The sequence below is a fragment of the Thamnophis sirtalis genome, unplaced genomic scaffold (assembly GCF_051295495.1).
Source record: "Thamnophis sirtalis isolate CommonGarterSnake01/CBP01778 unplaced genomic scaffold, rThaSir2_p1.2 scaffold_7, whole genome shotgun sequence".
In the NCBI taxonomy this organism is placed as follows: domain Eukaryota; kingdom Metazoa; phylum Chordata; class Lepidosauria; order Squamata; family Natricidae; genus Thamnophis; species Thamnophis sirtalis.
In genome coordinates, this window is record NW_028261387.1 from 64,119,049 (window position 1) to 64,145,472 (window position 26,424).

At 33.9% G+C, this 26,424-nt stretch overlaps 1 protein-coding gene across 3 annotated transcripts; it reads left to right on the forward strand.

Moving 5' to 3' along the window:
* Positions 1 to 1,626: 1,626 nt before the first annotated feature.
* RBL1 (RB transcriptional corepressor like 1) lies at positions 1,627 to 24,608 on the forward strand. 3 transcript variants are annotated; one of them, XM_014062964.2, is made up of 22 exons: positions 1,627 to 1,796; positions 4,735 to 4,868; positions 5,913 to 6,113; positions 6,487 to 6,551; positions 6,641 to 6,769; positions 6,867 to 7,027; positions 8,538 to 8,587; positions 9,106 to 9,283; positions 10,623 to 10,789; positions 11,112 to 11,224; positions 11,968 to 12,071; positions 12,914 to 13,051; positions 13,278 to 13,442; positions 13,644 to 13,779; positions 15,414 to 15,650; positions 16,278 to 16,486; positions 18,174 to 18,350; positions 19,929 to 20,000; positions 20,126 to 20,201; positions 21,200 to 21,336; positions 23,412 to 23,576; positions 24,297 to 24,608. In XM_014062964.2, the coding sequence occupies exons 1-22, from the start codon at positions 1,647 to 1,649 to the stop codon at positions 24,465 to 24,467; spliced, it is 3,135 nt and encodes a 1,044-aa protein (XP_013918439.2). In that variant the 5' UTR covers positions 1,627 to 1,646; the 3' UTR covers positions 24,468 to 24,608. The 3 variants fall into 3 exon arrangements, with proteins under 3 accessions (XP_013918439.2, XP_087576426.1, XP_087576427.1); XM_087720301.1 differs by lacking the exon at positions 1,627 to 1,796 and adding an exon at positions 4,991 to 5,032 and having other exon boundaries at positions 4,734 to 4,868; positions 6,056 to 6,113; XM_087720300.1 differs by lacking the exon at positions 12,914 to 13,051.
* Positions 24,609 to 26,424: the final 1,816 nt, after the last annotated feature.

Sequence of the window (26,424 nt, forward strand, 5' to 3'; positions counted from 1 at the left end):
CTACAACCAATTAGATGTCAAGGTCCTCTTCGAAAACAATGGACATACATCATCACTTATATCTTAATCAATATACTGTGACGATCTTAAAACATGAATTTAGGTTCTGTCGTAGAATATGCTGGTCTTCAAACTGCCATCAGCTTCTTTATTCAAATAAACCAACACAGTTGGTCTTCCGGAATGTGTTGAAATGAGAAGATTCTAAATAGAAATTACTTCACCACAAGCCATCAGGCATTATAAACCAATTGTGCTTATTAAAATAGTAACAGTAGCCTGCAAGTTATGAGAAGTAAATCTTAAGATTTTACAAAATAATACCAACTTCAAACGTTTTTCAGCCAAGTTAGCTGGAGAAATAAAAGGAATGTGGCTACAATTACACCATGTCAGATGTGTTCTTGGGTGGAGTGGTGGGGTGACTCCAAACATGGAAACTTGTCAGCCCTTCAAGGTAGATCAGATTAGAAAAGCAGTGCATGCTAATATTACTTTTATTAAAAACTCAAAGTAACATTGCAAATATGAATATGCTTCTCCCTCCTCTTCCTCTGTGTTCATGAAAATTATGCAAGGTTTTGAAAATTATGCAAGGTTTTGTTTATGTTTACTTGGATTACAGTTCTCTTGACTTCTGGCTTCTTTTACAGGTAATTCTCGGGTTACCATGATAATTGGGACCAAGAATGCTGTGGCTAAGCAATGTTGTGAATATGTGCTGTGTGGAGTGTGCTGGACATGTGCTGTGTGGAGAAGGGATCATTTTGGAAGACAACCCCAGACAAGCAAAATCAAGGGGGGGGGAGGGAGGTAGAGTTACTTATCAACTGTATGATTCATTTAACAACTGCGTGAGTTGCTTAAAAGCATGGCAAGAAACGTCCTAAAATTGGGTGTGCCTCACATTAACAGCCACCTTGCTTAACAATGAAAATTTTGTTCCCAATTGTGGTTAAGTGAAGGTCTACCTGTACTCATATTGTCAAGAGTGGATAAATTCAGTCTGTTATTGATGAATATGTCCTGGATGTTACTGTCCTAAACAAACGCGACAACGTATTATAATGTAACCGATATACAAAGGAAAGTGCTATTAATAATCTTAGTGTATTACCATCTGAGATTATTGGATTTATTGGATATTATATATAGTATTTTTCCTCTATAAAAACATACCATCTCCAGAGAATTGGGAAGTAGCTGCGTTACTTAGACGCAACAGTTGTTCCTAAGCCTCTGCACCTATTGTGATAAAGCATTCTCTAAGCCAGGCGTTTAAAACCAAGAATCTCCCTCTCTCGGCGTTCTTCTTCGCTGTGCCCAAGAAGAAGAATGACCACAAATGTTGCGTAGTTGGCACCACACAGGACCCCCAAAACTAACCAAGCACCTTGCGCGAATCTCCCTCGGAGATCACAACGACGCTTGAGCATATGCAAAAACCAATGACGTAAGCGCGTACAGGAGACCAGGCGGAACGCCGGCAGAAGACTCCGACCGAGCCGCCGGCCTGGCGTAGGCGGGGAAGGGGGCGGGGCGGAAGGGGCGTCTCCTTGGCCATTACAGGTTGAGGCGTTTTGGCGCGCTCGGCGAAAAGCATTGTGGGTAAGGCAGCGCCTGTGGCTGCCGGGACGGTTGCGCTCATGTCGCAAGAAGGAGAGGAGGCTGCCGCTGTGCAGTGCCCTGTCCGGGCCGCCCTCGACCATTTGTGTCAGGAACTCAATCTGGACGTTGACAGCGCTTCGGAAGCCCTCCGGGATTTCACAGCCTTGCGGGGCACCTACAGCCTTGAGGTGGGGAGGCGGCTTGTCTGTCAAGGAAGGGATGGGTGGCTGGTTGACTGAATCCCTGCAGCTGGTTAAATGCTCGAGGGGCCACGCAGATCCCGGGGCTTCCTTGTTCTTGGTGTGTGTGGGTGTAGTGTGTTTGTGTGTGTATACAATCCTAGATTGGGGCTCCTGGGTCTCAGCAACACTCGACTAGGGCATGTCCTGAACGGGGCTCTCAAGTGTCCCGTTTCCTAGGAAGTTTTTATTACTGCCTTTTAAAGCACTTTTTAAGAGCTGTGACCCAGGGACCTTCTGCGGTCTTATGGGTGGACGTCGGAAAAGATGAATGCTCGCCATCGAACTAAGAACGATCATTGACGAGTCTTAAATCTTCTGAGATCCATAGAAGAACCATTTAACTCAATGCAATAAGTCACAGATAAGCCCGGAAAGGATTTTGATAAAAAGCGGAAAAAGCCAAGGAAAAAAGACATACAGATGGCCGGAACTTCTTGTGCTGTGTTATTTTAATTGTTCATTAGAACATTTCCTTGAAGATGATATTAAAATACTGCCTCAGGAGATGGAAATACGGAGCCTTGCTTTTTCTGTACTACAGCTTTAGAAGTCTTAATGTATAAATACTGAATATGAACCACATAAAAGTTATTCTTAAATAATAAGAATTACTATCCAGAAATAGAATGACTATCTCTTGATATAATCAAGCGTAAAAGCAGTGAATTATAACTTAGGCCAATACGCTGTGTGATCCCCAAACTGTAAGGTTTATGATTCAGTATATTGTATGAACCTAGAAAACTGAGTTATTGAGCAAAATTATTTTACATTATTCTAGATTATGGCATTCCAAACGATATTTCCACAACAAAGCAAATGCATATTATTTCCATACACATACATATTTCAGTTTCTCCAGTTTCATTTCATATTATGTTTTAATGAGATGTATGTATGGCAGAGTATAATCCAATTCTTTGACATGTCATGTGAGATGTTAAAAAGCTGGCATAACTTCGTTTATTTTGATATTTTGGGGGTTTGCATTAAATACTGAAAATACACTTTAATAAAGTTCATTGGAATAAAAGATACTATAATCATTATCATCCTCTGAGCTTTCATTCTGCAATCTTCTAATATTTTTATTTTCCTACTGTTTCAGTGAGCTATCTTAAAATACCTGCTAAATTTCTATTCACATACATGTAGTTGTTTGGCTAGCTAGTGAAATAAATAAATGAATTCAAAATCCGCAAAAGAATTTCACAGGAGCCTTGGGACAAAACAAAATATGTTCAAGATGTATAAAGATAAATGGTATTCAGTGGGAGCATAATTTAAACTACAGTATAATGAATCATAGATTCATAAACATAGTACAGGTGCTGTAGTTCTCAATTTATAGCAGTTAATTTATTGACTGTTCAAAATTACAACAGCACTGAAAACTGTAACTTATTACCGTTTTTCATACTTATGACTTGTAGCATCCCCTGGTTACATAACCAAAATTCAGACATCAATCATCACACTTAGACTTATATACTGCTTCATAGAGCTCTATGGCCCTCTCTAAGTGGTTTGCAGAGTCAGCATATTACCCTCAACAATCTGGGTCCTCATTTTACCAATCTTGGAAGTATGGAAGGCTGAGCCAACCTTGAGTGGGTCAGAATCAAACGGCAGTCAGCAGAATTAGACTACAATATTGCATTCTAGCCATTGCTCATATTTATGATGGTTGCAGTGTCCTTGGAGTCACATGATCACATTTTGCAACCTTCTGACAAGCAAAGGCAATGGGGAAGCCAGATTCACTTAACAATTGTGTTACTAATTTAACCACTGCAGTTGTTCATTTAACTATGGCAAGAAAGATTGTAAAATGGGGCAAAACTTCCTTAACAAATGTCTCAGCTTACAACAGAAATTTTAGGCACAATTATGGTCATAAGTCGAGGTCTATATAAGACAAATGTCTGCTAATAGAATAGATAGCCTGAGCTGCTGGAATGTTGGCCTCTGGACAGAATTTCAGTTGTCAAACTGGATAAATGCCCCTTGGGAATAGGATAGGGTTAAATATTGAAAGATAGATTTTTAAAATTAAAATAAAGTCTTTGGAAACCTCCCTCCCATTTCCAGCTAAAGCTGCAGGTCATAAGTGCATGCAGTCTGCTATGGGCTGAATTTTGATCATTTGAAACAGGGTGTAACAGCAGCTGTAACTTCAGGTACATATTGCAAGCCCATTTTTCCAGCACCATCATAAATTTGGCTGCTGAACAAATGGTTGAAAGTTGAGGACTGCTGGTAATTATTAGATTCTTTGGTTTAAAAGTACTCTTTCATGTGACTGTTATATCTCTATGCAAGGCAGAAAATTACCAAAATTCAATTGGAAAAAAAATGAAATAATTTTTTTTTGTGTAAAGTGCTTTATGCCATTCTTTGTAACTGGCAATCTTGTATTGGAATATAGATAATATATTTTAATAGATCTTTCAAAGGAATAAGCCTCCCAGTGGTTTTATCCAAAGGGATTTCAAAGATAAAAAGTTAAATTAAAATTTACTTTATTTCATCCAATAATCAGAATAGAAATCTGCTTAAACAGTAAAATGAATAAACATAAAAAGCATACTATGAATGAAAATAAAATTATATTTAGCCAGACTCTCTTATAACAATAGGAGTTTTTAAAAATCTCAACAATTAAAAATATTCTAGTAAAGTAAAATAACATGGCTCGGGTTAAATAAGTATTTATTAAACTTTACATTTAATGTTGTGAATTAAATACATTATTAAACTTTTCTTTTTATCTACCAAATCAGAATTGTTCTTATTAATTTATAAAGCTTCTTGCTAAATGTATTTATTCACACTATAATCATCATTATTAATCCTAAAAACAGTAAATAACTTATTTTTGCAGGGAGACATTATACATTGGTTGGCTTGTGCTCTCTATGTTGCTTGCCGTAGAAGTGTAGTGCCTACTGTGGGAAGTAGTTTGATGAAAGGAAATTGTGTCTCACTGACCAGAATTCTGCGTTCAGCGAAGTTAAGGTATTTTTGTTTTAAACAATATTCCCTGTACCGTTCTGGTCTAAAATTGCAATAGAAATATTAAATTTGGTTCAAAGCTTGCATAAACGAATGCCTACTTTTATTGTCTACCCCTGATACAGCTGAGATGACTAACATTCCAAGTGGAAATTGCAATGAATTTGGTATCTGCACTTTGGTTAATATTATCATAACAATGATTATGTTACTATTGTTACCTAAATCAAGCATTATTAATTGTTACCTAAATCAAGCATTGTTACCTAAATCAAGCAATTTTTGTTGTGATAATATGGTTATGTAGAGAGTTCAGTGTTAATGCATTTACTGTTTCTTATTAAGGATCATAGGCAGCAAGGTAAAGAGGGATATAGTAATTATATTAACTGACTGAACAGATCAGTCTAAGATATGGTATGTTCTAAGGAATAAGGAACAATGACTGTGTTTAGAGAAAAATGTCTTTATAGTAATTTATAAGCCACAATAATTGTGTTAACGCAATATGCTAAGCCAAAAGCAAATAAAATTATGATTTAAGGTCATTGTTAAGAGTAGCACAGAGACTTGACCTTGTTTTTTATTAAGCATTCCAAAGAAAGAATGACAATACATTGGACTCAAGATTTTATGAAAGTAGATGGTTTGGTCAGGTAATTAAATATTAAGCTATAATATGATTTTTCTTTGATTTAGAGTGTAGTCTGAATCCGAGCCATTGTTAATGTATTCAATAAACCATTGTTCAACAAATCAGTGTAATCAAGCACATTGAGTAATGCTAATCACCATTTTTCACACTAGCCTATTTTACAGGATTATAATTAGCTGGTTCAGTCATGTTTACCTAATGACTATGATATTAATATAGTGTCTTCATATTATTTCAAACAGTGGTTTTAGTGAAGTCTCTGCATTTTTAGTTATGTTCATTAACGTATTGTGATATGCATGTATTAATGCATTCTTAATGAAATTGTTATAAAATAGACTGAGAATGTCTACAGAAATTAAATGTATAATTTGATTTTGTTTTCTTTTAAGCTTAATTCAGTTTTTTAGTAAAATGAAAAAATGGATGGACATGTCAAACCTATGTCAAGAATTTCGAGAGAGAGTAGAGAAGTTGGAGAGAAACTTTGAAGTGTCCACAGTAATATTCAAAAAATATACCCCAATCTTTTTAGATATATTTAAAAATCCTTATGAAGAACAACCCAAATTTCAAAGAAGCAGGAAACAAAGGTAAGATGCTCAAAGGTTTTGTGGTATTTTGGATTTCATGTTGCTAAAAAAAGTAAAGTGAGCAATGTAAATATATAATATTATAAAATTCCTTGGTATACTTCTTGGCAGACTCCAGGCACATCTTTTTCAATAATGTAGTTGAGAAAGTAAAGGGCTTGTGTAATATGGTGTGAACCTTTTAATGGAATATTGTATGCATAAAAACATGGATATAATAGGATTGGTATGGTAGCAGATGCTTGAACATTCCAAAATGGTATGTTAATCATTTATGGTCCTTCTTAAATTTAATAGAATCTAAGTCTTCTGTGTGATTTTCAGTAATTCTAAGTAATAATTTACAACTAAAATGAGACTTCTCTTCCAATAGACGGGTACCCTGTAGTGCTAAAGATCTATTCAACTTCTGCTGGACTCTATTTGTCTACACAAAGGGTAATTTATAATGGCTTAGCTTTATTGCCTATTTTTAATTAAATATTTTAGCTGTATTGTTAAATGACTTGATGTATTCTGTTTTAAAGGTAATTTCAGTATGATTGGAGATGATCTAGTGAACTCATATCATTTACTTTTATGCTGCTTGGATATGATTTTTGCAAATGCACTTCTGTGTCCATATAAAAAAGATTTAATAAATCCATCTTTCAAAGGTATGTTCCTTATTATTGTCTCCCAACTGCAATGCAAAGTTTTAATTTGTTTTTAAAAATAAATACATACTAAATTTATGGGACATTTTTTTTAAAGGTTTGCCAGAAGACTTTCATACAACTGACTCCAGAACTTCTGAAAGCCCACCATGCATTATTTCTACACTGTGTGAATCACATGATGGACTTTTGGTAGATGCCAAAGGCATAAAAGAACATTATTTTAAGCCATATATTTCAAAGCTCTATGATAGGAAGGTATACAATCAAAAATAATTACTAATCATGTAATTATGCTTAAAATTTTCATTGCTAGGATAAACATTTGTTCCTGAAATGTTCACTTTAAATGTATACTTAGAAATGCACTGTCAAAAATTTAGTTATGAAACGATAATCTTTTAACTCTTGTATGTTGTAGCACTGTATTTACCTTTCCCCCCCCAAAAAATATTTTCTGCTGCCTTTGATTAGAAATTAGAAGCACTCTGCCTATGACCGTGTTTCCCCGAAAATAAGACAGGGTCTTATTTTCTCCCCCCCCCCCGAAATAAGCACTTGGCCTTATTTTCAGGGAGGTCTTAATATTTTTGAGGTGCAGGAGGTGGTGAGGGTGGTCACCTCATGGCGGCTACTGTATTGCAATATTTTCAGGGAGGGCTTATTTTCGGGGGAAGGGCTTATTTTAGCGCACATGCTCAAAAGCCCAATTGGGCTTATTATCCAGGGAGGCCTTATTTTCAGGGAAACAGGATATACTTAATGTTATCAAGCAATTCAACTCTTACAAACAACCTTTCTACCACCAATCTTATGTATTACAATATGGCATCTTCACCAACATGTTTTCCAGAAGTATGGACTTCTGGAACTCCCAGCATTCTCCATGAGCATTGCCATAGTTGAGAATTCTGGGAGTTCAATAAAGGTGAACAGTGCTTAGGTTGGAGCCTGCAATATAAATAGTTAAAATTAAAGAAATGTTAGATCTGATAGTTCATTATGATTTCTCTTTTGGTCATCTACAAAGAAAGCATCTCTTTCTAAAGTTACCAGTAGTGGTTCTGTTTAGTAACAGTATGGGTACAGGTAGTCCTTAACATTCAAAAGTTCATTTAGTGAGGTTGCAAAAGTGACTTATGACCGTTTTTCACACTTATGACCATTGCAGCATCCCCAAGAAGACATGATCAAAATTCAGGCACTTGGTAATTGATTCACATTTATGACAGTTGCAGTGACCGGGGTCATGTGATCAACTTTTGTGAGCTTCTGACAAGCAAAGTCAAAGGGAAAACCGGATTCACTTAACAACCATGTTACTAACTTAACAACTATAGTGATTCACTTAACAACTGGCAAGAAAAGTCATAAATAGGGTAAACTCACTTAACAAATGCTTTGCTTAGCAACAGAAATTTTGGGATCAATTGTGGTCATAAGTCAATGACTACCTATATTGCAATCCAGTTTTGACGTCCAGAGAGGTGGGCTTCTTATTTATTTACTATCTTTGTCAGTTTTTGAATAGTAGCAGGTCTCTAGGAACATACTTACCTTCACAATAAAGTATTAATTCTGACATAATAAACCAGAAGCTTATGAGCTTTGCATGAGTGGATAAATAAATTAGGAAATTAGAATTGAACATTGTTTTCTTTTATTAAACTTTTAAAAAATTACACAAACTACAACAAACTATGTCTATCAGAAAATAGTCTAATACCTTGCTTTTGTTTATCTGCTTCTGCTTTTCTAATGATTTTAGATTTTAAAAGGAGATTGTCTTTTGGATCCAAGCTACTTTGTAAATAACAAGTAAGTGTTTTGTTTAATCACACTATTTAAAGTATATATTAAAATATTATAAAAGTGGCTGTTCTGTGTGATTTTAGCTTGCAAATTAGATTGATTTTTAATAACAGGTATGGTAGCTGATGGAATAGTTGCTCACTGAATTTTTAAAACTAAGGTTTTTACTGTTGCCTGGGTTATATGGTGAATTGCTGTTGGGGAGTATTTATGAATATGAGGTAAAACCATATTATAATTACCCTGAATAGGCTATGGATAGGATTTAGGGAATTTATTTATGTTAGACTCTAGTTCTAGAAATAAAAAAAACTTTCAAACAGCCCCATTTAATCAGAGTGTTTCCAGCATCATGAAAGAAGATTGGAATTTTAAAGGTCTTTATTAATTGCTGGTGCTTCATTTTCCCTGCTATCACATCAAATTATTCTTTTCTTTTTTAATCAGTAGGAAGATAAGGAAAATATAATTGAGTATATTGATAAGGAATAATAAATCAGCTTTCATATTGCTTGTTTTTTCAGCAAAGCCCTAAATAAAGAATATGAAGAATATGTTCTCACAAAAGGTGATTTTGATGAAAGAGTTTTCTTGGGAGCAGATGCAGAAGAAGAAATTGGAACACCTAAAAAATGTTGTGCAGCTACACCATGCGGAAATATAAGAGCTCATGTTGAATGTCATCTTCAACAACATTTTGAAGTAATTTAAGTTTTGTGTGAAATAAATGCATTTGTTGTAGTATTAAAGAATAACTTGGATGATATATTTTTAGCCTAGTCGTTAATCAACTGTCATGGCAAGCATAAAAATTTTGAAAAAAGGAATTCTTTCTGTGGTGATCTCAGATCAACCGCTGAAATGGTTCATCTGTTGTTAGCGCAGATAAATGAATATTGCCAAATATGTGGAAAGTATGTTGCACTTACTGCAAAACTATTGTGTAATTCGTTTTCAGAAGTCAGGAACTGTATTGGAAGAGGATATGTAGGACTGAAATTGATTAAGGTTCATTTCCACCATAATGAATAGAGGCTTGCCATACTATCTGAAACCAATCATTTTACAGGTCATACATAACTTGTGCCTATTACTGTATATACTCGAGTATAAGCCTAGTTTTTCAGCCCACTTTTTGGGCTGAAAAAAGCCGCCTCGGCTTATACTCGAGTCAGTGAAAAATTTGCCCGAAATGGAGGAGAAAAAGGGGCGGGGCCATGCCACTGGGTGACACTCGTGAATGGCCCAGTGCCCCTGTGAGTTTCCCCTCCCTCTGTGTCAGTTTGCCACGCAGCGCGCACTGCACCATCCCCCCTCCTCACGTTCTAATGTAACGCAGGGCTATCTTACGATTCCCCTTCCTCCCCCTCCTGCCACTCTGCAACAATGTCCCACCTCCTCCTTGTTATGGCAAGCAGCCACATAGCGATGTCCCACCTCCTCTGGTACAGTGATCCAATGATAGGAATCACTGTGCCGTGTGTCATAGGAGGCGGGACATCGCTTCCGTGGCTGCACGGGACATCATCATCACAGCGGGACATCAGCATCATGAGGTGAGTGAAGTATTTCATTGAATACACCGCTAGTTTACTGTTTTTCTTTGAAATAAATATTCAAAAACATTATTGGTATCTATTTTTATTTTTGAAATTTACCGGTAGCTGCTGCATTTCCCACCCTAGGCTTATACTTGAGTCAATAACTTTTCCAGTTTTTTGTGGTAAAATTAGATGCCTCGGCTTATATTCGGGTCGGCCTATACTCGAGTATATACGGTATTGATAGATTTGAAGGCGGGAGGGGTTGTGTGAGGAACAGCAATATTATTCTCTACCGATTTCAGAATATCTGAAACTCAGTAATTTTTGGCACAAAAGACCTGCCATGGGAAAGTGAGAATACATCTGTTATTGTAATATTGTGTCTCTGCATAATATCAATGATTTCTGAATTTGTTTTTAATTGTTGAAATTTATATGGTGGTGTTGTTCTACCCAGTTGGCCAAAACAATTTAAACACATTTAATTTGACTTTCAGAAAAGATCCTTTGCACCATCAACCCCTTTAACTGGCAGGAGTTACTTGAAAGAGAAGGAATCAGTAATTACACCAGTTGCTTCTGCAACACAGAGTGTGAGCCGTTTACAAAGTATTGTAGCAGGATTGAAAAATGAACCAAGTGAACAGCTTGTAGCTATTTTTGAGTAAGTTGAATTGCATTTGCTTTATGTTGCTCGTATCTATAACTTCTGTCTTTCATTTTTCTGATGATATCTTAGAACACTTGATATTTTATTTGATAATAAACAACCATGCTATGTTTCCTGAATTCTAACTTCAAATGTTACAGGGCAAATTAAGCATCTACTTGTTAAAATGATAATGGGAAACTTGTTTGTAAAGTTTATTATTTAAAAAATATTAAATCACTTCTAATTAATTTGAAATGCATATTAATGTTTTGTTTTAAACAAGACTCTATTTGCTCATCGTGTTTAAAGTATGTCTTTTTATATTCCACTATAGATCATGTACACGGAATCCTATGGAGAATATCCTGAAAGGAGTGAAAAAAATAGGTGATATTTTCCGTCAGAATTATACTCTGTCTGTCAATGATCAACTGGTATGCCATTTAGGTAAGGATATGAAAAAAATTATATATTGCAAAGCCAAAGCTATTGAAAGAATATTTCTCTCTTTGGTCTCAGAGATACACATTGAGTTAACTAACAGTTAATTAACTGCATAGAATGTAAGAAATTACATATTGTTGGTCCCTTTTTTGATGAAAGCAAAATACTACCATAAAAATACCAACTTTATTTCACAGATGACTCTGATTGTTCTCTATATTATAACTTTGAAGGTATAAAGTATTTCAAAAGCAGACTTAAATCATTCTGCTCAAAAATATCAACTTTTATATTCCTCTGAAGAGTCTGGAAATGAAATGGTTCCATTAAAATTTCTTATTCTCATGAAAATCCTTGCCTAGAATTTTATCTAGAAAATTTGTTCTTTTTTGCTAGTTTTATAAAAATAAACTACAAAATGATGATTAATTTTCTAGAGTACAAACAGGATTAAGGACAGTTCTAGAATTTGATGGTCTCTATTATTAAATATCTTTTGCATTTACAGGTGTATATTCATTTACTCAAATATAAATGCTATAAGTAGTGGAATTTGTTGTTTGATAATTCTGCATATAATTTACTCATTAAGATCTGAAGCCTTTAATGCTTTCTTGATCAATATAAAGTCACATACTGTTTTATAGAAAAATTGCAGATAAACTGGACAAGCTTTTAAGTATTAACCTCCTTATTTATGTATTTATTATTAATCATTAAACATCAACATTTGACTTAATTTTCAGATTTTGCTCTTCATCGATTAAGATTGGCAGAAATTTTGTACTATAAAAGTTTGGAAACTATAATGATACAAGAAAAGCGAAGGCTGCCTGGCAAAGACATGTCTGTAAGTTCAGAACTATGGAGAAAAAAAAATAGAATACTTTGAAAAAAATCAAATGGTTTCATAATTCACTTGTTATTTGCTGTGCTTTTTTTTCATTCTGAAAATAGAATCTTCTTGTATTTTTCACAGTTTATTGCTGCTTCATTCAATTCACATGTCAGTTATCTTATTTTGGAAACTATATTTTATTGTGAAAAATGTTCTTCAAAGCTATGATTCTCCAGATGCTATTTGAACTGAAATATTCCTGAACACATTTTTTTTATGGGTTTTACAAAGGAATTTCTTCTACAATGAAATGTGCAATTCAAAGTTCATAATAATTGAGTACTATCATAGCAGTGAGTTTTTAAAAAATTATATTAAAGGGATTTTTTAATTCAGTGACCTACCAGTGAACTAATGAGTGCGAAAAATGAATTATGTTCTGTACTAATGATTTGATTATTTTGCAACAGAAAAATACAGCAACACTGATTTCTCAAATTAGCAATATTGTATCAACATGTTTCTAAGAAATTGATGTCTTGATATTCTATTAATCATTATTCAACAAATGAGTAAATGGCCCTTTTTGTTTTTTGCTTATTGTACCAATGCTTAACCCGGGCTGCTTCACTGCAGTATAAATAAGAATTGTGATGGGTTGTAACATTTCATGGGTTGGGGTTCCTCATGCTCAGAATATTGAATATCACGGTTACTGTATGATGTCATTGATTCTCATAAAATCTAACCTCAGATAATTCCAAAGAATCCACTTGGTATTCCTAATATTTTTAAAAATTTGAAAAGAATTTTTGTATGATTATAGCTTTCAAATATTTTCTTCTTCTTTCTAGACCATTTTAGAACAAGATATTTTCCATTGCTCTTTGCTTGCATGTTGTTTTGAAATAGTTCTGTTTGCATATCGTTCACCGAGAACTTTTCCCTGGATCATTGATATTCTTAATGTCAAGCCATTCTATTTCTACAAGGTAAGCACAGGAAAAGGTATGCAAGAAAGTGGTGTTATATAAGGTGTTTTAAAAACTATTCTGAGGAAAATAAATATTTTAAACAATAGTTTACTATGAAAAATCACAAATGCTTAAATTTGTAAAATGAAACGTGTATGAAGTATTTTGTACTGCTACATTGGGGTAGATAAAATTTGGATTTGTATTATGTATGTATGTGACTAAATTACTTTCTGCACTTAAGGTGATTGAAGTGTTGATACGTTCGGAAGAAGGACTCTCAAGAGATATGGTAAAACACCTCAACAGCATTGAGGAACAGATACTTGAAAATCTAGCCTGGAGAGAAGACTCTGTACTTTGGGATGCTCTTCAAGCCTCAGAAGATGAGGTTCCTCGCTGTGATGAAGTATGCTGTCCGGCAAACAATTCATATTTAACACAGGAAAAATATTCTGATACGTATATCATTTTCATTTGAAACGCTGGAAATACTGTCTCACTAAAACATGTTAAGGCTCAATTCCTTGTATTAAAAACATGAGTTATAACAGAATTGTAAAACAATATGATTTTTTACCTCTTGAAATTGTTATCTTTTCTTCTCCAGGTAATATTTCCAAGTAATTTTGAAACAGGAAATGGAGGAAAAGGATTAGGATATCTTCCTATGATGCCAGCATCTCCTATAATGCATCCCAGAGTAAAAGAGGTTCGGACAAATCATGAGGGCAGTCACAGAAGAGGTAAGTTGAATTATTTTATATCTAAAAGAACATCTACTTAGATACAGTGATAGAATTAAATCTAATTGAAATCTAGATGAAACATATTTTAGTGTTTTTCTTTCTAAAAACCATACAACAAAGGTTTTTAAGTTCAATTTTATTAGTGCTGTAATATTTCTATACTTAAATATTGGTTGTAGAAAACATCTAAAGAAAATCAGAAAAGTATATGAGCTTGTAAGTAAGAAAACTAGGCTGTGAAAAGAGAACTTGTTATTTTATAACTAAGCTTGCTTGAATTGTCATTTCCATCCAGTTCTCCACTGTGATATACCAAAGCTGTCCACCTGCGTACAGGCAAACACTTCCAATACTGTTGAAGACAGTGAGGAGGCTAGCTGCAAATATGGATGTGGGCCGATGCTGCTGATTCATCAGTCATCTATTTTAGTGCAACAGTGACAGGGAAAACATTTAAGTCAGTTTTGATTCCTGGCAGCTGCCCCTGGCAGGTTTGCAGTATTTGGCAGCATTTTTCAGAAGTGACTTACTAGTTCCTTCTTCCTAGGGCTGAGAGAAGTGACTGACTATCCAACTGGTTTGCACCCAAAACAAGATTGGAACTCAGTATCCTAGTTTCTAGTCTGATATTTTAACCACTATATCAAACCTCTCTCAGTGAATCCCAAATATGCTAGGTATGCCTCCCTTGCCCAGACCTTGCAAGAAATTCAAGATTTTTTTAAAGCATCAAATCTATACCAATTATACTTTCACAGGCCCCAACAAGTACACACTCAATATTAAAGGTGCCTTCACATGCTGTTCTAAATGGGACAGAATTAATGGCCACAATGTGATATCAGGAGTCAGATGAGGTAATACCTGGACATTTCAACTTCTCAAAACATTTTATGGCAGACCTTAAAGAGACTGTTTTGGAAAAAATGAGACTTTAATAAACACAATTGAAGATATTGCTGGACTCGCATACATCAGAAAATTTCAAGCAATCTCAGGAAGTTTTCACAAACACAATGGATTTTAACATGTTAAAACTGTCAATTGATGATACTTGTAATCTTCTCATATGTAGCCTGCATCAATATAACCCCTGCAGTTCCATGCTCCCATCCCATATTAAATTCTAGATCAGTCTAGTTACTCCATGATCTGATGAAATAAGCTGCATCTCTTGAAAGTTTATCCCTTTCAATAAAATGTGTTTGAGAAAGTGTAACCAAATTGAAATGACAATAACTGGCACCAGGAAATGGACTAAAGCAATATGAAATGAGGCTGATAGTCATGATTTTCACTGTCCCACTGTCAAAGAACAGATCCTTCAGATAATGTCTCTTCACTCCTTATTTTACACAAACTGAGTATACTACATTTTCTAGTAAATTCCTTGGTTTGCAGAGAACTGAAAAGTTCAGTTAGATATAAATTCAAAAAATATTCCAGTGGAATACAGTATTATAATTTATTGTAAAATGAAAACTAATTTTATTATTATAAGACTATAGACGTATTATTTGGCCCTCAGTGTTCCACTTTTGAACATAGTCTAATTTGTATAGTTCCAAATGCAAAATATTTTGTCTCTGATTTACTGCATTTTGAAGTAATGTTTTTCTCTTTTATTTTAGATTTGCAGCTGTTGTCTCCAATCTCCATTCATGACCGTTACAATTCTCCTATGGCAGGGAGTGCTAAAAGAAGGCTTTTTGGAGATGAAAGCCCTCCCACAAAATCTGTAGAGAAAAAATGTGCTGAAGCAATGAAGCTGACCACTGACAAGCATATGTCTATTTCACCTGATGAAATTGCTCTAAATATGGCACAAACTGCAGTAACAAGGCAAAAAGTAACAATCCCATTGCACGGTTGGTATGAAATAATACAATTTTTATTAGAATTTTTAATGGCAAGAGGTAATGGTAGTGAACATTTTTGGAATGAAATAACTGATATGGGTATGAAAAAAAACCAAATTGTTCAATTTAGTGTTACTTTTTTTTTAACCAGCAGGGGGGGAAAGCTACTTAATAGCATTTTGTGTGATTGGTATCCAAATAATTTAGCTTCTTATCACTGGACAGTCCCTGATGAAAGTGTTGGAAGTAAAATATAAGCTCACTTGGGTAGCAAAAAGTCTTTAGTTACTTCTAGGTATAATTTTGTAGAAATGTATTGCTTTGGAGGCATCCATGGGGAAATATTTCAGGGCTGGCCATTTTTTTTAACTTCATATTATGCTGTATCATAGGAATAGCTGGAGACAAATACACATTACTGTAAATACAAAATGCAGTGTTTATTGAGGCAACAATGGGGAACCTCAGTAGACCCATGAATCACCTATTCCTAAATTACATTAATCTGTTGAAAAAATTAAGGTTGAATTAAGATGTAGAGTCTTCTGTATTGACTTAATCTGCATTTTCAGAATGTTTATTCTAGCCTTAGAAAGGATATTATAAACAGATCGGTAACTTTTGTGTGTATCTTAGGTAACACAAATGAGACAGGAAGGATCACATTGATACCTATTGCAGTCAACCTATTTGAAGACTCTAAAGTGGACAGCTATGGACAAGTCCCACTCAGTGCTGATGCTTTAATGACTGTTTGTCCAAGTCAGCTTCCTCCAAGTGAACCCATTCATTCAGCAGGAAACAAGCCAAAGAAAACTGGATCTCTAGCACTTTTTTTCAGAAAGGTAGAATGTATTTGCAAATATGTTTTGTATTAAAATGATATTCCACCATGACCACTAGCAGAAATCGTTCATAAAAATAATAACATATTAAAATCAGTAAAAGCTATACACAAGATAGAGTTATTAAAAACCACAACACACTTTGAAAGCTAACATGATATGAGGACTATTGTACTTATAATGGATAATCTCTAGAAAATAAAAATGTTTGTTATAAACCAATATTTTTTTTATAATCACAATGAGATGAACTCAAATATGAATCCACAGTAAAACATAACTTGCTAACAAGAACAAAGAATTATAAACTAAAAAGACATCTGGAAAGGCACTTTTTTGCAGATCTTACATGTTAATGTTAGAAGCTTATAAACCAAAACACAATTTAAGTGCATGTCTTAAAGAAAACTCTTTAAGAAAAAAAAATACATGCAACACCAATGAGTATAACTATTTAAAGGTCAGAAATATGGGAGGCAGACCTCTCTGCAGAATAGTTATGGATGGAAACCTAAAATATGTTTGTATTTTGAGTATTCTTTCCCTGGTTAAAATTCTCAAAGTGATGTTGAAATTAGAATAAGAGAGATATCCAACTAGAATCCAAGATAATTCCAAAACTTTTGTATAGTTTTCATATAAACGATAAAGAGATTAGCTTTCTAAACACTCTTTAAAAACTGCTCTAAAACTGTTCTGATCAATTTAGGATTAATTCTAAGTAGCACTCATTACTCAATCTGGAATAGATTAAATTGACTATGGTGCGTTCAAATATAACATATACATAACTGAAAATTGCTGAGGAAGTCAAACCTGTAGTAGGTCCATTGAACTTTAGAATAGGAAACTTCAAATAGAAGGGCATGAAGGAGAAACAGGATCAATATTCCTGAATATTTGAGACTTATTTAAAATAATAAGCAAATGAATCTGCAAATGAATTGCTAGTCAGGTAACATAACAAAATTACAAAGTTGGAAGGGACATGGGAGGTCTTCTAGTTCAAAACCCTTCTTAAGCAAAACCCTATACCATTTTCAGACAAATGATTGTCCAACCTCCTTAAAAACCCACAACTTCTGGAGGCAAGTCTTTTCACTAATTGTTCTAATTTTTTTATTATAAAAATCCATCTTTATTGCTTTCTAATTGTTCTAATTTAACAATATCACTACTCAGTGATATTTAAATATCACTGATGATGACATGATTAACAAGCAAAAGCAAGAAAGCTATTAAAAATGAACTCAGAAAAATAGAAGGCAAAAAAAGAATACAGACTTGCATCATCCAAGAGCAGAAAAAATGAAAATGGTAAGCGAGGAAAAAGCAAACAGCTGCATGCACAGTGATCTGCTTGGCTAATACCTATTCTGGCTTAATTGAGAAGAAATATGAAAGAAAAAATCAATGAAAAAAACACACCATTTGGTAAAGATAAGACCTAATAGTCATGATATATTTCTTTGGTATCTTTGGGAGTAACCTGATAGTTGCTATTCATATAGAGTTTCTAAAATCTTGATGGAATAATTAAATTACACAGTAATTTTCAGCATTATAGTAATAAACTTGCAAAAAAAAAAAACTTAGAAACATTATACCACTACTCATTTTTCAGAAGTGATTCAAATTCCTGAAAATAAACAAACAAAAAAATCCTTAGTGTGGCCTTTCCTCTTAGGTATACAATTTGGCAAGTGTTCGATTACGTGATCTCTGCTCAAAACTGGATGTTTCCAATGATTTACGAGGGAAGATATGGACTTGTTTTGAATACACTTTAGTCCATTGTACAGACCTAATGAAAGATAGACACTTGGATCAGCTTCTTCTCTGTGCTTTTTATATCATGGCAAAGGTAAGAGAACCTTCAAAATGTAATTTTTTAATGTTCTGGAATGAACTTTGTAATACCTTGTTTTAATAAATTGCTTAAAGAACAAATATTCTTAAAATGTTTTGCATATTTCTAGGTTCTTTGTTTCCAGGTACTCTAAATAAATGCTTTCTTTTGGCTACCTAAGCAGGATACTGCTGCAATAGGTAATAGGCTATTTTCCATTATTACTACAGCACAGATGGTTATATGGAAAAAAGAAAGATTATGCTTTGAAAATAAATTGGAAAAGGGTACTTCAAAATAAGAGCACAAATGTAGCTCCTGTGTGCAATTCTTTAAAGCAATAATATATTTTCTGATTTCTAGCAACTGCAGTGTGCAGTGTGATTCCCTAAAGAAGACACTGCTGCTTTAGAGTTATATTGGTTCTTGCAAACTCATTTTTTCTGAAGTACTGCATAGCATCATTATAGAGAAGTTTGATTGAATGCCCTTTCCTTTTATACATAATTAGTCCCTTTCTAGAACATACTTTTCTCTGCAAGCACATGTTAAATAAAATTACTACTACTGCCACTAGTAGCTTATCAGATTTTTGTTATCATACAACAGTTTCTAACAATCTCATTTCAGTTCATATCTAAAGTATTTGTGATTGTTTGAAGCAATCTATACTTTCCACTTATTTTTTAAATTCCAAATTATGTGGTTGGTGGAAAATGAATATGAAAATCAGGTAGCAGATTACAGGAAGAAAAATAATTTTCTCTAATTTGTTAGAAGTGAGAAACCAAGTTAGCAGTTGCTAAGCAAACAAGACATTGAATTAGTTTAAATACTTAAATTTTATTAGGTGTGGACCTCTAATATTTGAGATCAAATTTTTAGCAAGATTCAGAAAGAATAGAGAACAGGTTTTTTCCTAGTTGTGCTATATACAATGACTCTTCTTTGAAAATGCTATACAAAGCTACAGTATATTGCCAAAAGTATTCGCTCCCCTGCCTTTACTCGCATATGAATTTAAGTGACATCCCATTCCTAATCCATAGGGTTCAATATGACGTCGGTCCACCCTTTGCAGCTATAACAGCTTCAACTCTTCTGGGAAGGCTGTCCACAAGGTTTAGGAGTGTGTTTATGGGAATTTTTGACCATTCTTCCAGAAGCACATTTGTGAGGTCGCACACTGATGTTGGATGAGTTTACATGGCCTACCAACCACTTCGTGGCTTAGTTGCTGTTGTTCCCAAACACTTCCACGTTCTTATAATACAGCTGACAGTTGACTGGAATATTTAGGAGCGAGGAAATTTCACGACTGGATTTGTTGCACAGGTGGCATCCTATCACAGTTCCACACTGGAATTCACTAAGCTCCTGAGAGCGACCCATTCTTTCACAAATGTTTGTAAAAACAGTCTGCATGCCTAGGTACTTGATTTTATACACCTTGGCCATGGAAGTGATTGGAACACCTGATTCTGATTATTTGGATGGGTGAGCGAATACTTTTGGCAATATAGTGTATTTTAGGTTTATGTATACCGGTAGGGACCTTTTCTTTTTAATCAGTTACAATTGCTTCTGGCTCAGGTGTCTAAAGAAGAAAGAACTTTTCAAGACATAATGAAAAGTTATAGAAATCAGCCACAAGCTAACAGCTATGTAAGTATATTTCAGCACATTTATAAACATTTTGTTTTTGTTATTTAAATACTATCTGCAGTTTTAAGAACAGTTCCAATCATGCTCCCTCAACTTACAAAATTTTGCTGTCTTTTGTTCTCTAGGTATATAGAAGTGTCTTACTGAAAAAAGTACAAGCTGATGCAATAGATGTAAAACATGAAAGCATGTCAAATGAAGGTAAGAGGGTGGTAATTACACTATTTTAAGCTAAAAGGTATACTTGACAATAGGATTCTCTTGAATATGGGACATTTAGAATATGTTGCCTGACTATTCAAAATTAGATAAAAAACCATTTTATTATTTTAAAATATGTCTATAGGTTTGAAAATACTGTCTTACTTACCCCCCCCTTAATCATAAATTAAAACATTTTAACATATTTCAAGGCTGACTGTTACATAAAGAAGGGAATAGGAACAACCGGAGTGATATCCGTTATAATACAAATAAGGAAATGTAGTTGAAAATTTAATCTGTGGGCTTCACAAATAATATCAAGATATTTGCATTGTGACCTCCATTTTCTGATTAAGTGAAACATTTTAGTTCATGATATACCCAGCGACTTGGATTTTATACAAAACAGCCCCAGAAATAGAATTAAATCTATTCTAAGAAACGTGGTTTCAAAGTATTTTAGTATTCAATATTTTTCCCAACATAAGTGTACTTACTCAAAGGATGTCCATGTTCAATAGGGTTTACTCTCAGTAAAAATTAATTCCTGACATGACATTTAGCCATGGTTTCTTGCTGTTTTTTTCTCATATAGCGTATATACAGAAATGTGTTGTGCTAGTTTTGTTGCTAACAAAACCATCAGTGATAGTGACAGTGCTAGGTAGGGAACCTGGTCTGTATTTAACACATGGTGATCTGGTTTACTTCATGTATGTGCACTAGATCAACCAATATTTATTGCAATACCATTTAGACTACAATCCTATGTACTGTATATGTATATAGGACTAACTTGCATTCCTTTTGTGACTTGCTTCCAAATAAAGCATCTACAGGTGTTCTTTGCTTTTATTAATTCTGCAGATTGGGCAGGTGGTGGAAAGAGAAGGGAGGAAAAATAGCCTTTGTGGTAAAGCCAACATATTTTCTGCTTCCCTTTTTAAATTTAGAAGCTTATTATATTTATCTTGCCTTCTGTCTTCTTTTCAAAGGTGTCTGCGGGAAGATGAACAATTATAGAGATTTGGAAAAAGAAGATAGAAGCGATCTTATAATGTTTTACAACACTATTTATGTAAAAAAAGTGATAAACTTTGTACTGAAATATGTTTCCAACCATGATTATATGGTATGTGACTCTCAAATTTTCAAATGGGTTCATACAATTTGATTACTGGTTTTTTTTTTGCTCATCTTAGATATAAAGAGAGGTGGATTATCTCTAACAATATACATCCATTCAGGTTATAATTGAACACCAGATACCCATCTTATATGATTAAGAAAAGCTGGTCATCGCAATAGTAATCTTCAGCTAGACAGTATTCTCCTACAGAGGGCAACTTTTACCTTTCTAAGCTCTGGCAAAAACTAATTTATTTTTCCCATCCTTTAAATTTCCTTCATTTTTCCATGTTTGAATAGCGTGACAAATTTATTTAAAAGAAATTATAAATTAATACCAAGTTGCATTTGATGTGAGACAAAATTCAGTTAGTGCATGCACAGTTGAGGCTAGAACAAGATAAAGCTAGTGCATGCACGTTTACTGTTGAGGTATTAGACACTAATTTCTAAAAAAGAAGTTATGTTCAAGAGAAGCTTAAAAAAGAAGCTCATTTTGAATACCTGCACCAAAATACAAGAGATAGCTTTGCTGTGGATGTGGATTTATCTATTAATGACAGTAATAATTGATAAAGCATATTACATTTATATTTTAAAATGTTAATTGCCTATTTCCATTAAGCTGAAACCAATTATCGTATTTTCCATAGAAATATCACTTCAACAAATGTGAATTTGAATAATGTAACAATTTTGTAGGATTCATTAACTGTACTAATTGACCTATTTATGTTTCTGTTAAACTTCTTATTTATCACATAGTTTGTATGAATTTAGAACTTAAAGCAAATGAAATTTTTTCAAAGATAATATATAAGGATGGGTTAGCTAAAATTTTCTAAAAATTAATGGCATTCAATTAATTACCATTTTTCATTCAAGAGCAGATGGCAGTATATATAGTGCTCCCTTCTAACCCTGTTAGCATGGTTAGGCTGAAGGAAAGTGATTGACCCAGTGAGCTTCAGTGGCAAATGATGCCCAGAGTTTAGGTCCCCCTATTCTTAGCTCAATAACTTAATTACTATATTATCTTTCTAATCCTTTAAACATCTTTTTTTGTTACCAAGGGAAATCTGTCTTATAATGTACTTCAAAACATAAAGTATCTATCTACTATTATTTGAATAATTGCAAATTGCTTTCATTTATTATAGAGGCTAATCTCTAATTTTTAAAGTATTTTTTTGAAAAATAATTCAGTCATCTTTTCCTAATGTTCAAGAATCCACGATTCTTTTATTTTAATTACCGTAACAGCATATTTTTAATTGTTGTGGAATAGTAATTGGAAGTGGGGAAAATAGGATTGAAATTTTTCTTCAGCCATGAAGTGGCTTTGGACCAGTCACTATCACCACTCTATTTCTTGGGATTGTTACAAGTATTAAATTCACAGGGGGGATTTGATCTCTTGAAAGAAAGGCAAGATATAAATGCAACTCATAAGTTAAAAATAACTTATCTGTATTTCATAGATAATTTTCTTTTCACATACCATATTCTAAATGTTTATATTTTAATGGGAAGTTAAAGTAGTTGAAAATCATACTGTGAGTTAAAACTTCAGTACCAAAAACTGGAGTACAGCTGAACTATCTGATGATGATTTTGGTTTAGTTTTTGCTAAATAATGGCTACAGCTTCTAGAAATCTTAAGTGAAGAAAAAAGAGCTATCAGCTAGTTGGGGTATAAAATAACTTGAGCAGAGAAATGACTGTCATTTTTTAAACTTCAGTTAGATGAAAGGTTAACTGAGAAAACATGAATCCAAAATATAAAAAATATCACCATAAATGTATTTCAGAAGCAAACAGAAAAACCTATTGTGTAAGCCTTCATATTCATTCTACATATCTAATCCAGTTTAATAAAGACAACTTTATTATACACAACTAGTACTATGGGAAAAGAAATCCTGAAATATCAATGTCTTGTTTGGCTCCCAGAAGGAATAAAAACAATAATTTTAAAAGATCAGTCCTCCGATGTGAAAGAGGGCCAACTTCTGAGTAAACACACATTAATTCAAGTTATAATAAAAAAGTATCTAAGTGTAATTTTTTTCTCCCCAGGTGGAAGCACCTCCGCTTTCCCCCTTCCCCAGCATTAAACAGTTACCAGTATCTCCTCGGCGAATTTCTCAGCAACATTCTCTTTATGTTTCACCACACAAGAATGGTTCTTGCCTAACACCTAAGAGTGCACTATTATATAAATTTAATGGGAGCCCCTCTAAGGTAAGATATATTTTTCTAACAAGAGTTAAAAATATCATATTTAAATGTTGACTTCAGTATAGTCTTTCTGATCTTTTTAAAGGATCCAGATAACAGTATGATAATTAAATATTATATTGAAAATTTGAAAGTGACTCAACTGCCACCTCACTCTCAGCTTGTACTTCTATACCATGAGGTGACAGTCTGCTAAGAACTATGGGGAAGTTGATGGGAGAGGAGCCTTGCTTGGGAGGGAAAGCAAAAGTTACTGCTGGGGGAAAGCAAGAGGAACTGCTGTATTCCCCTCCCCCCCTCCCAATCTCCCTGGTTGGCTGTTTCAAGATCACCCAGCTGGGAGAAGAAAGCAGCTGTATACCAACCTATGTTTGAAGTGACCATTCTCAAAACATCTTGCTTGAACTATTTGGGGGGAGAGGGTGGCGTGGGGGGAGGCAGAGAAGAGAGGGAAAAGCTGAATTTATGAATTTTGGCATGCAATTGCAATGCACTGGCTTTTAATAAAACAATATCTTTCTCAACAAATGGAGCCAAGGATCGATTCTAGTTAGAGATTTAAGTTGCAGCAGGCCTGACAGTGATAAAAATTGGACTATTATATGAAAATATTAATTGCAGTATACAAATTTACTTTGAAAAATCAAAACCTAATAACATATTAAGCTCTTTTAACTGTGAAATTTAGCATTATTTTTGATTGTGATGTTTTCAATTTGACAGAGTTTGAAGGAAATTAACAATATGATTAAACAAGAAGGACAGAGACCTAAGAAGAGAGCAATATCAATTGATAGTGACACAGAATCACCAGCTAAGAGACTTTGCCAGGAGAATGATGATGTTTTACTTAAACGTCTTCAAGATGTTGTCAGTGAAAGAGCAAACCATTAAATCAGCAAAGATGCTGTGAGCACCAAAGCTTTCTTGTGACTCAATTCTCTGTCCTTCCTAAAGTTTTTATGCTTTGTAGGTAGACGGTTATCAATCAATGTATTAGAATTTTAAGATGCACCATTATCAAAACAAAATTTATGGCAGTTATGAATTTTTATTTTTATACTCTGAATTTATGTCATTATTCTGAAGGTTTTGATCAGAGCTATATTAAATAATGCATTTTAAGGTTATTAAAGGGTTATTGGAATAATTATGTGAAAGTAGGAGTTTGTGAGAAAATCTTGATTTAAGATGACTTTCTCAACATTTACAATGTCTATTATTTACTGGCATAGTGGTTTGGGTTTATAGTTCACTTAACAACATTTTTGGTATTATTGTTTAAAAGAATATTAGAATATATGCATTATTTTAATATAAAATAAGATAAGATACAGTTAATCATTAATCCAGTAAGATAAGGTGTCCTAGTTTAGAATGTAGATATTTCCCCTGTTTGAAAGGTTGGATGAATGTTTTGAATAAGCTATTCTGTAAAGCAGGGGTCCCCACCCTGGGGCTGTGGCTTGTTTGGAATTGGACCCTGCAAGCAGTGGGAGAGCGTGTGAGCATGTGCAGTTCCATTTGCGTGAGCGACAGGTGCATGTCCCTGTGACTTGTGCAAATGGAGCTGCATGCACTCACACACACCCACACACACACACTCCCCCCATGGTTGCGTGAAAGCATCCCCTCTACCCTCCTGTCATTGCTGGCGGTCTGCAAAGCCAGAAAGGTTGGGGACCACTGTTGTAAAGCACTGAAAAACTCCCTATAAACTTAAGATTTCTTTTTCTCCCTTCATCCCAAAAAACCCAAGTCAACACTGAAAATGATTTCCTAGGAAAATACTGTTTCTATGCATTATCAAACTTTTGCTAAATCAAAGAAATTTATGGCTCAATATTATAAAGTATACCAGCCTTCTTTAATGAATTACTTGGTAGCTCTAACCACCTGCTAAGCAGCTGTAAATTGTAACATTCTATTAAAATATTTTTTTTCAACTGAAAAGCTTATTTCCTTTGTGTAGTATCTACACAAAATATAAGCCTTATCAAATTAAGTGTATGCATAAATCAATATGAAATATTATAAGGTTTTAACTGTAGTATAGTTGGCTACTTTTTAAAAAAAATGCTGAATGTTTTTATAAAGAGGGAAGTTTATTAGAAATATTTTATGAAAATATAGAAAGATAGGAGTTCCATCAAAAAGTATCATTCTAACTATTAAAAGTAAGAACCATAAAATATTTTGCATTTCTATTCATATAAAGAAAGATTTAAATTTTGTTAAGATTGCTTTTGGAACAGTTTTATCAGTTCTAGAAAGAGCTATCATTTAATAAACCACCACAAAGCCAAATAATACGCTGAAAAATATTTTATGATAGACTTAAACATATTTATAAAAGATGTCTTTTTTCTTTGGGGAGAAAAATGTTTTATCTTTTGAAATATTGGCTTGTTATCACAGAGTGTGTTGCATAAAATTATACTCGGAGTATAGTTTCAATTATATGCAACTGGTTTTTACCTTTCTTTTCTAGTCAATCAGTCTTAATGTCTTACTTTTCTCTCAATGATATAAATACATTCAAGGCAGGGAAGGTTTATTGCACCTTGGATGTTCAAAGAAAAAAGTGCCCTCCCAGGCCTTCAACCTTTAAAAAAAACAAAGACTGAACAATGATTGTTGCTGAGATTTAATGCATGTTATAGAGGTAGTTAGGAATATAGATCAGCAGACAGAAGTTGTCTGTGAATAGACATAGCAGCTGCCTCCACTAACTTTTGAGATTCCTAAGTGGCAACACAGAGATAACAGATATCCCTAATTTATGAGTGCCATTTAGTGGCTGTCTGATTTTTATAGTCCTGTTCTAGTAGTACAGCTCTGCTCCTAATAG

Coding starts and splice junctions, on each gene's coding strand:
- RBL1 (XM_014062964.2), top strand. CDS start 1,647: ATGTCGCAAGAAGGAGAGGAGGCTGCCGCTGTGCAGTGCCCTGTCCGG. Junction 1,797..4,734: donor GGGGCACCTACAGCCTTGAG/GTGGGGAGGCGG, acceptor TTATTTTTGCAG/GGAGACATTATACATTGGTT. Junction 13,052..13,277: donor AGCCATTCTATTTCTACAAG/GTAAGCACAGGA, acceptor TCTGCACTTAAG/GTGATTGAAGTGTTGATACG.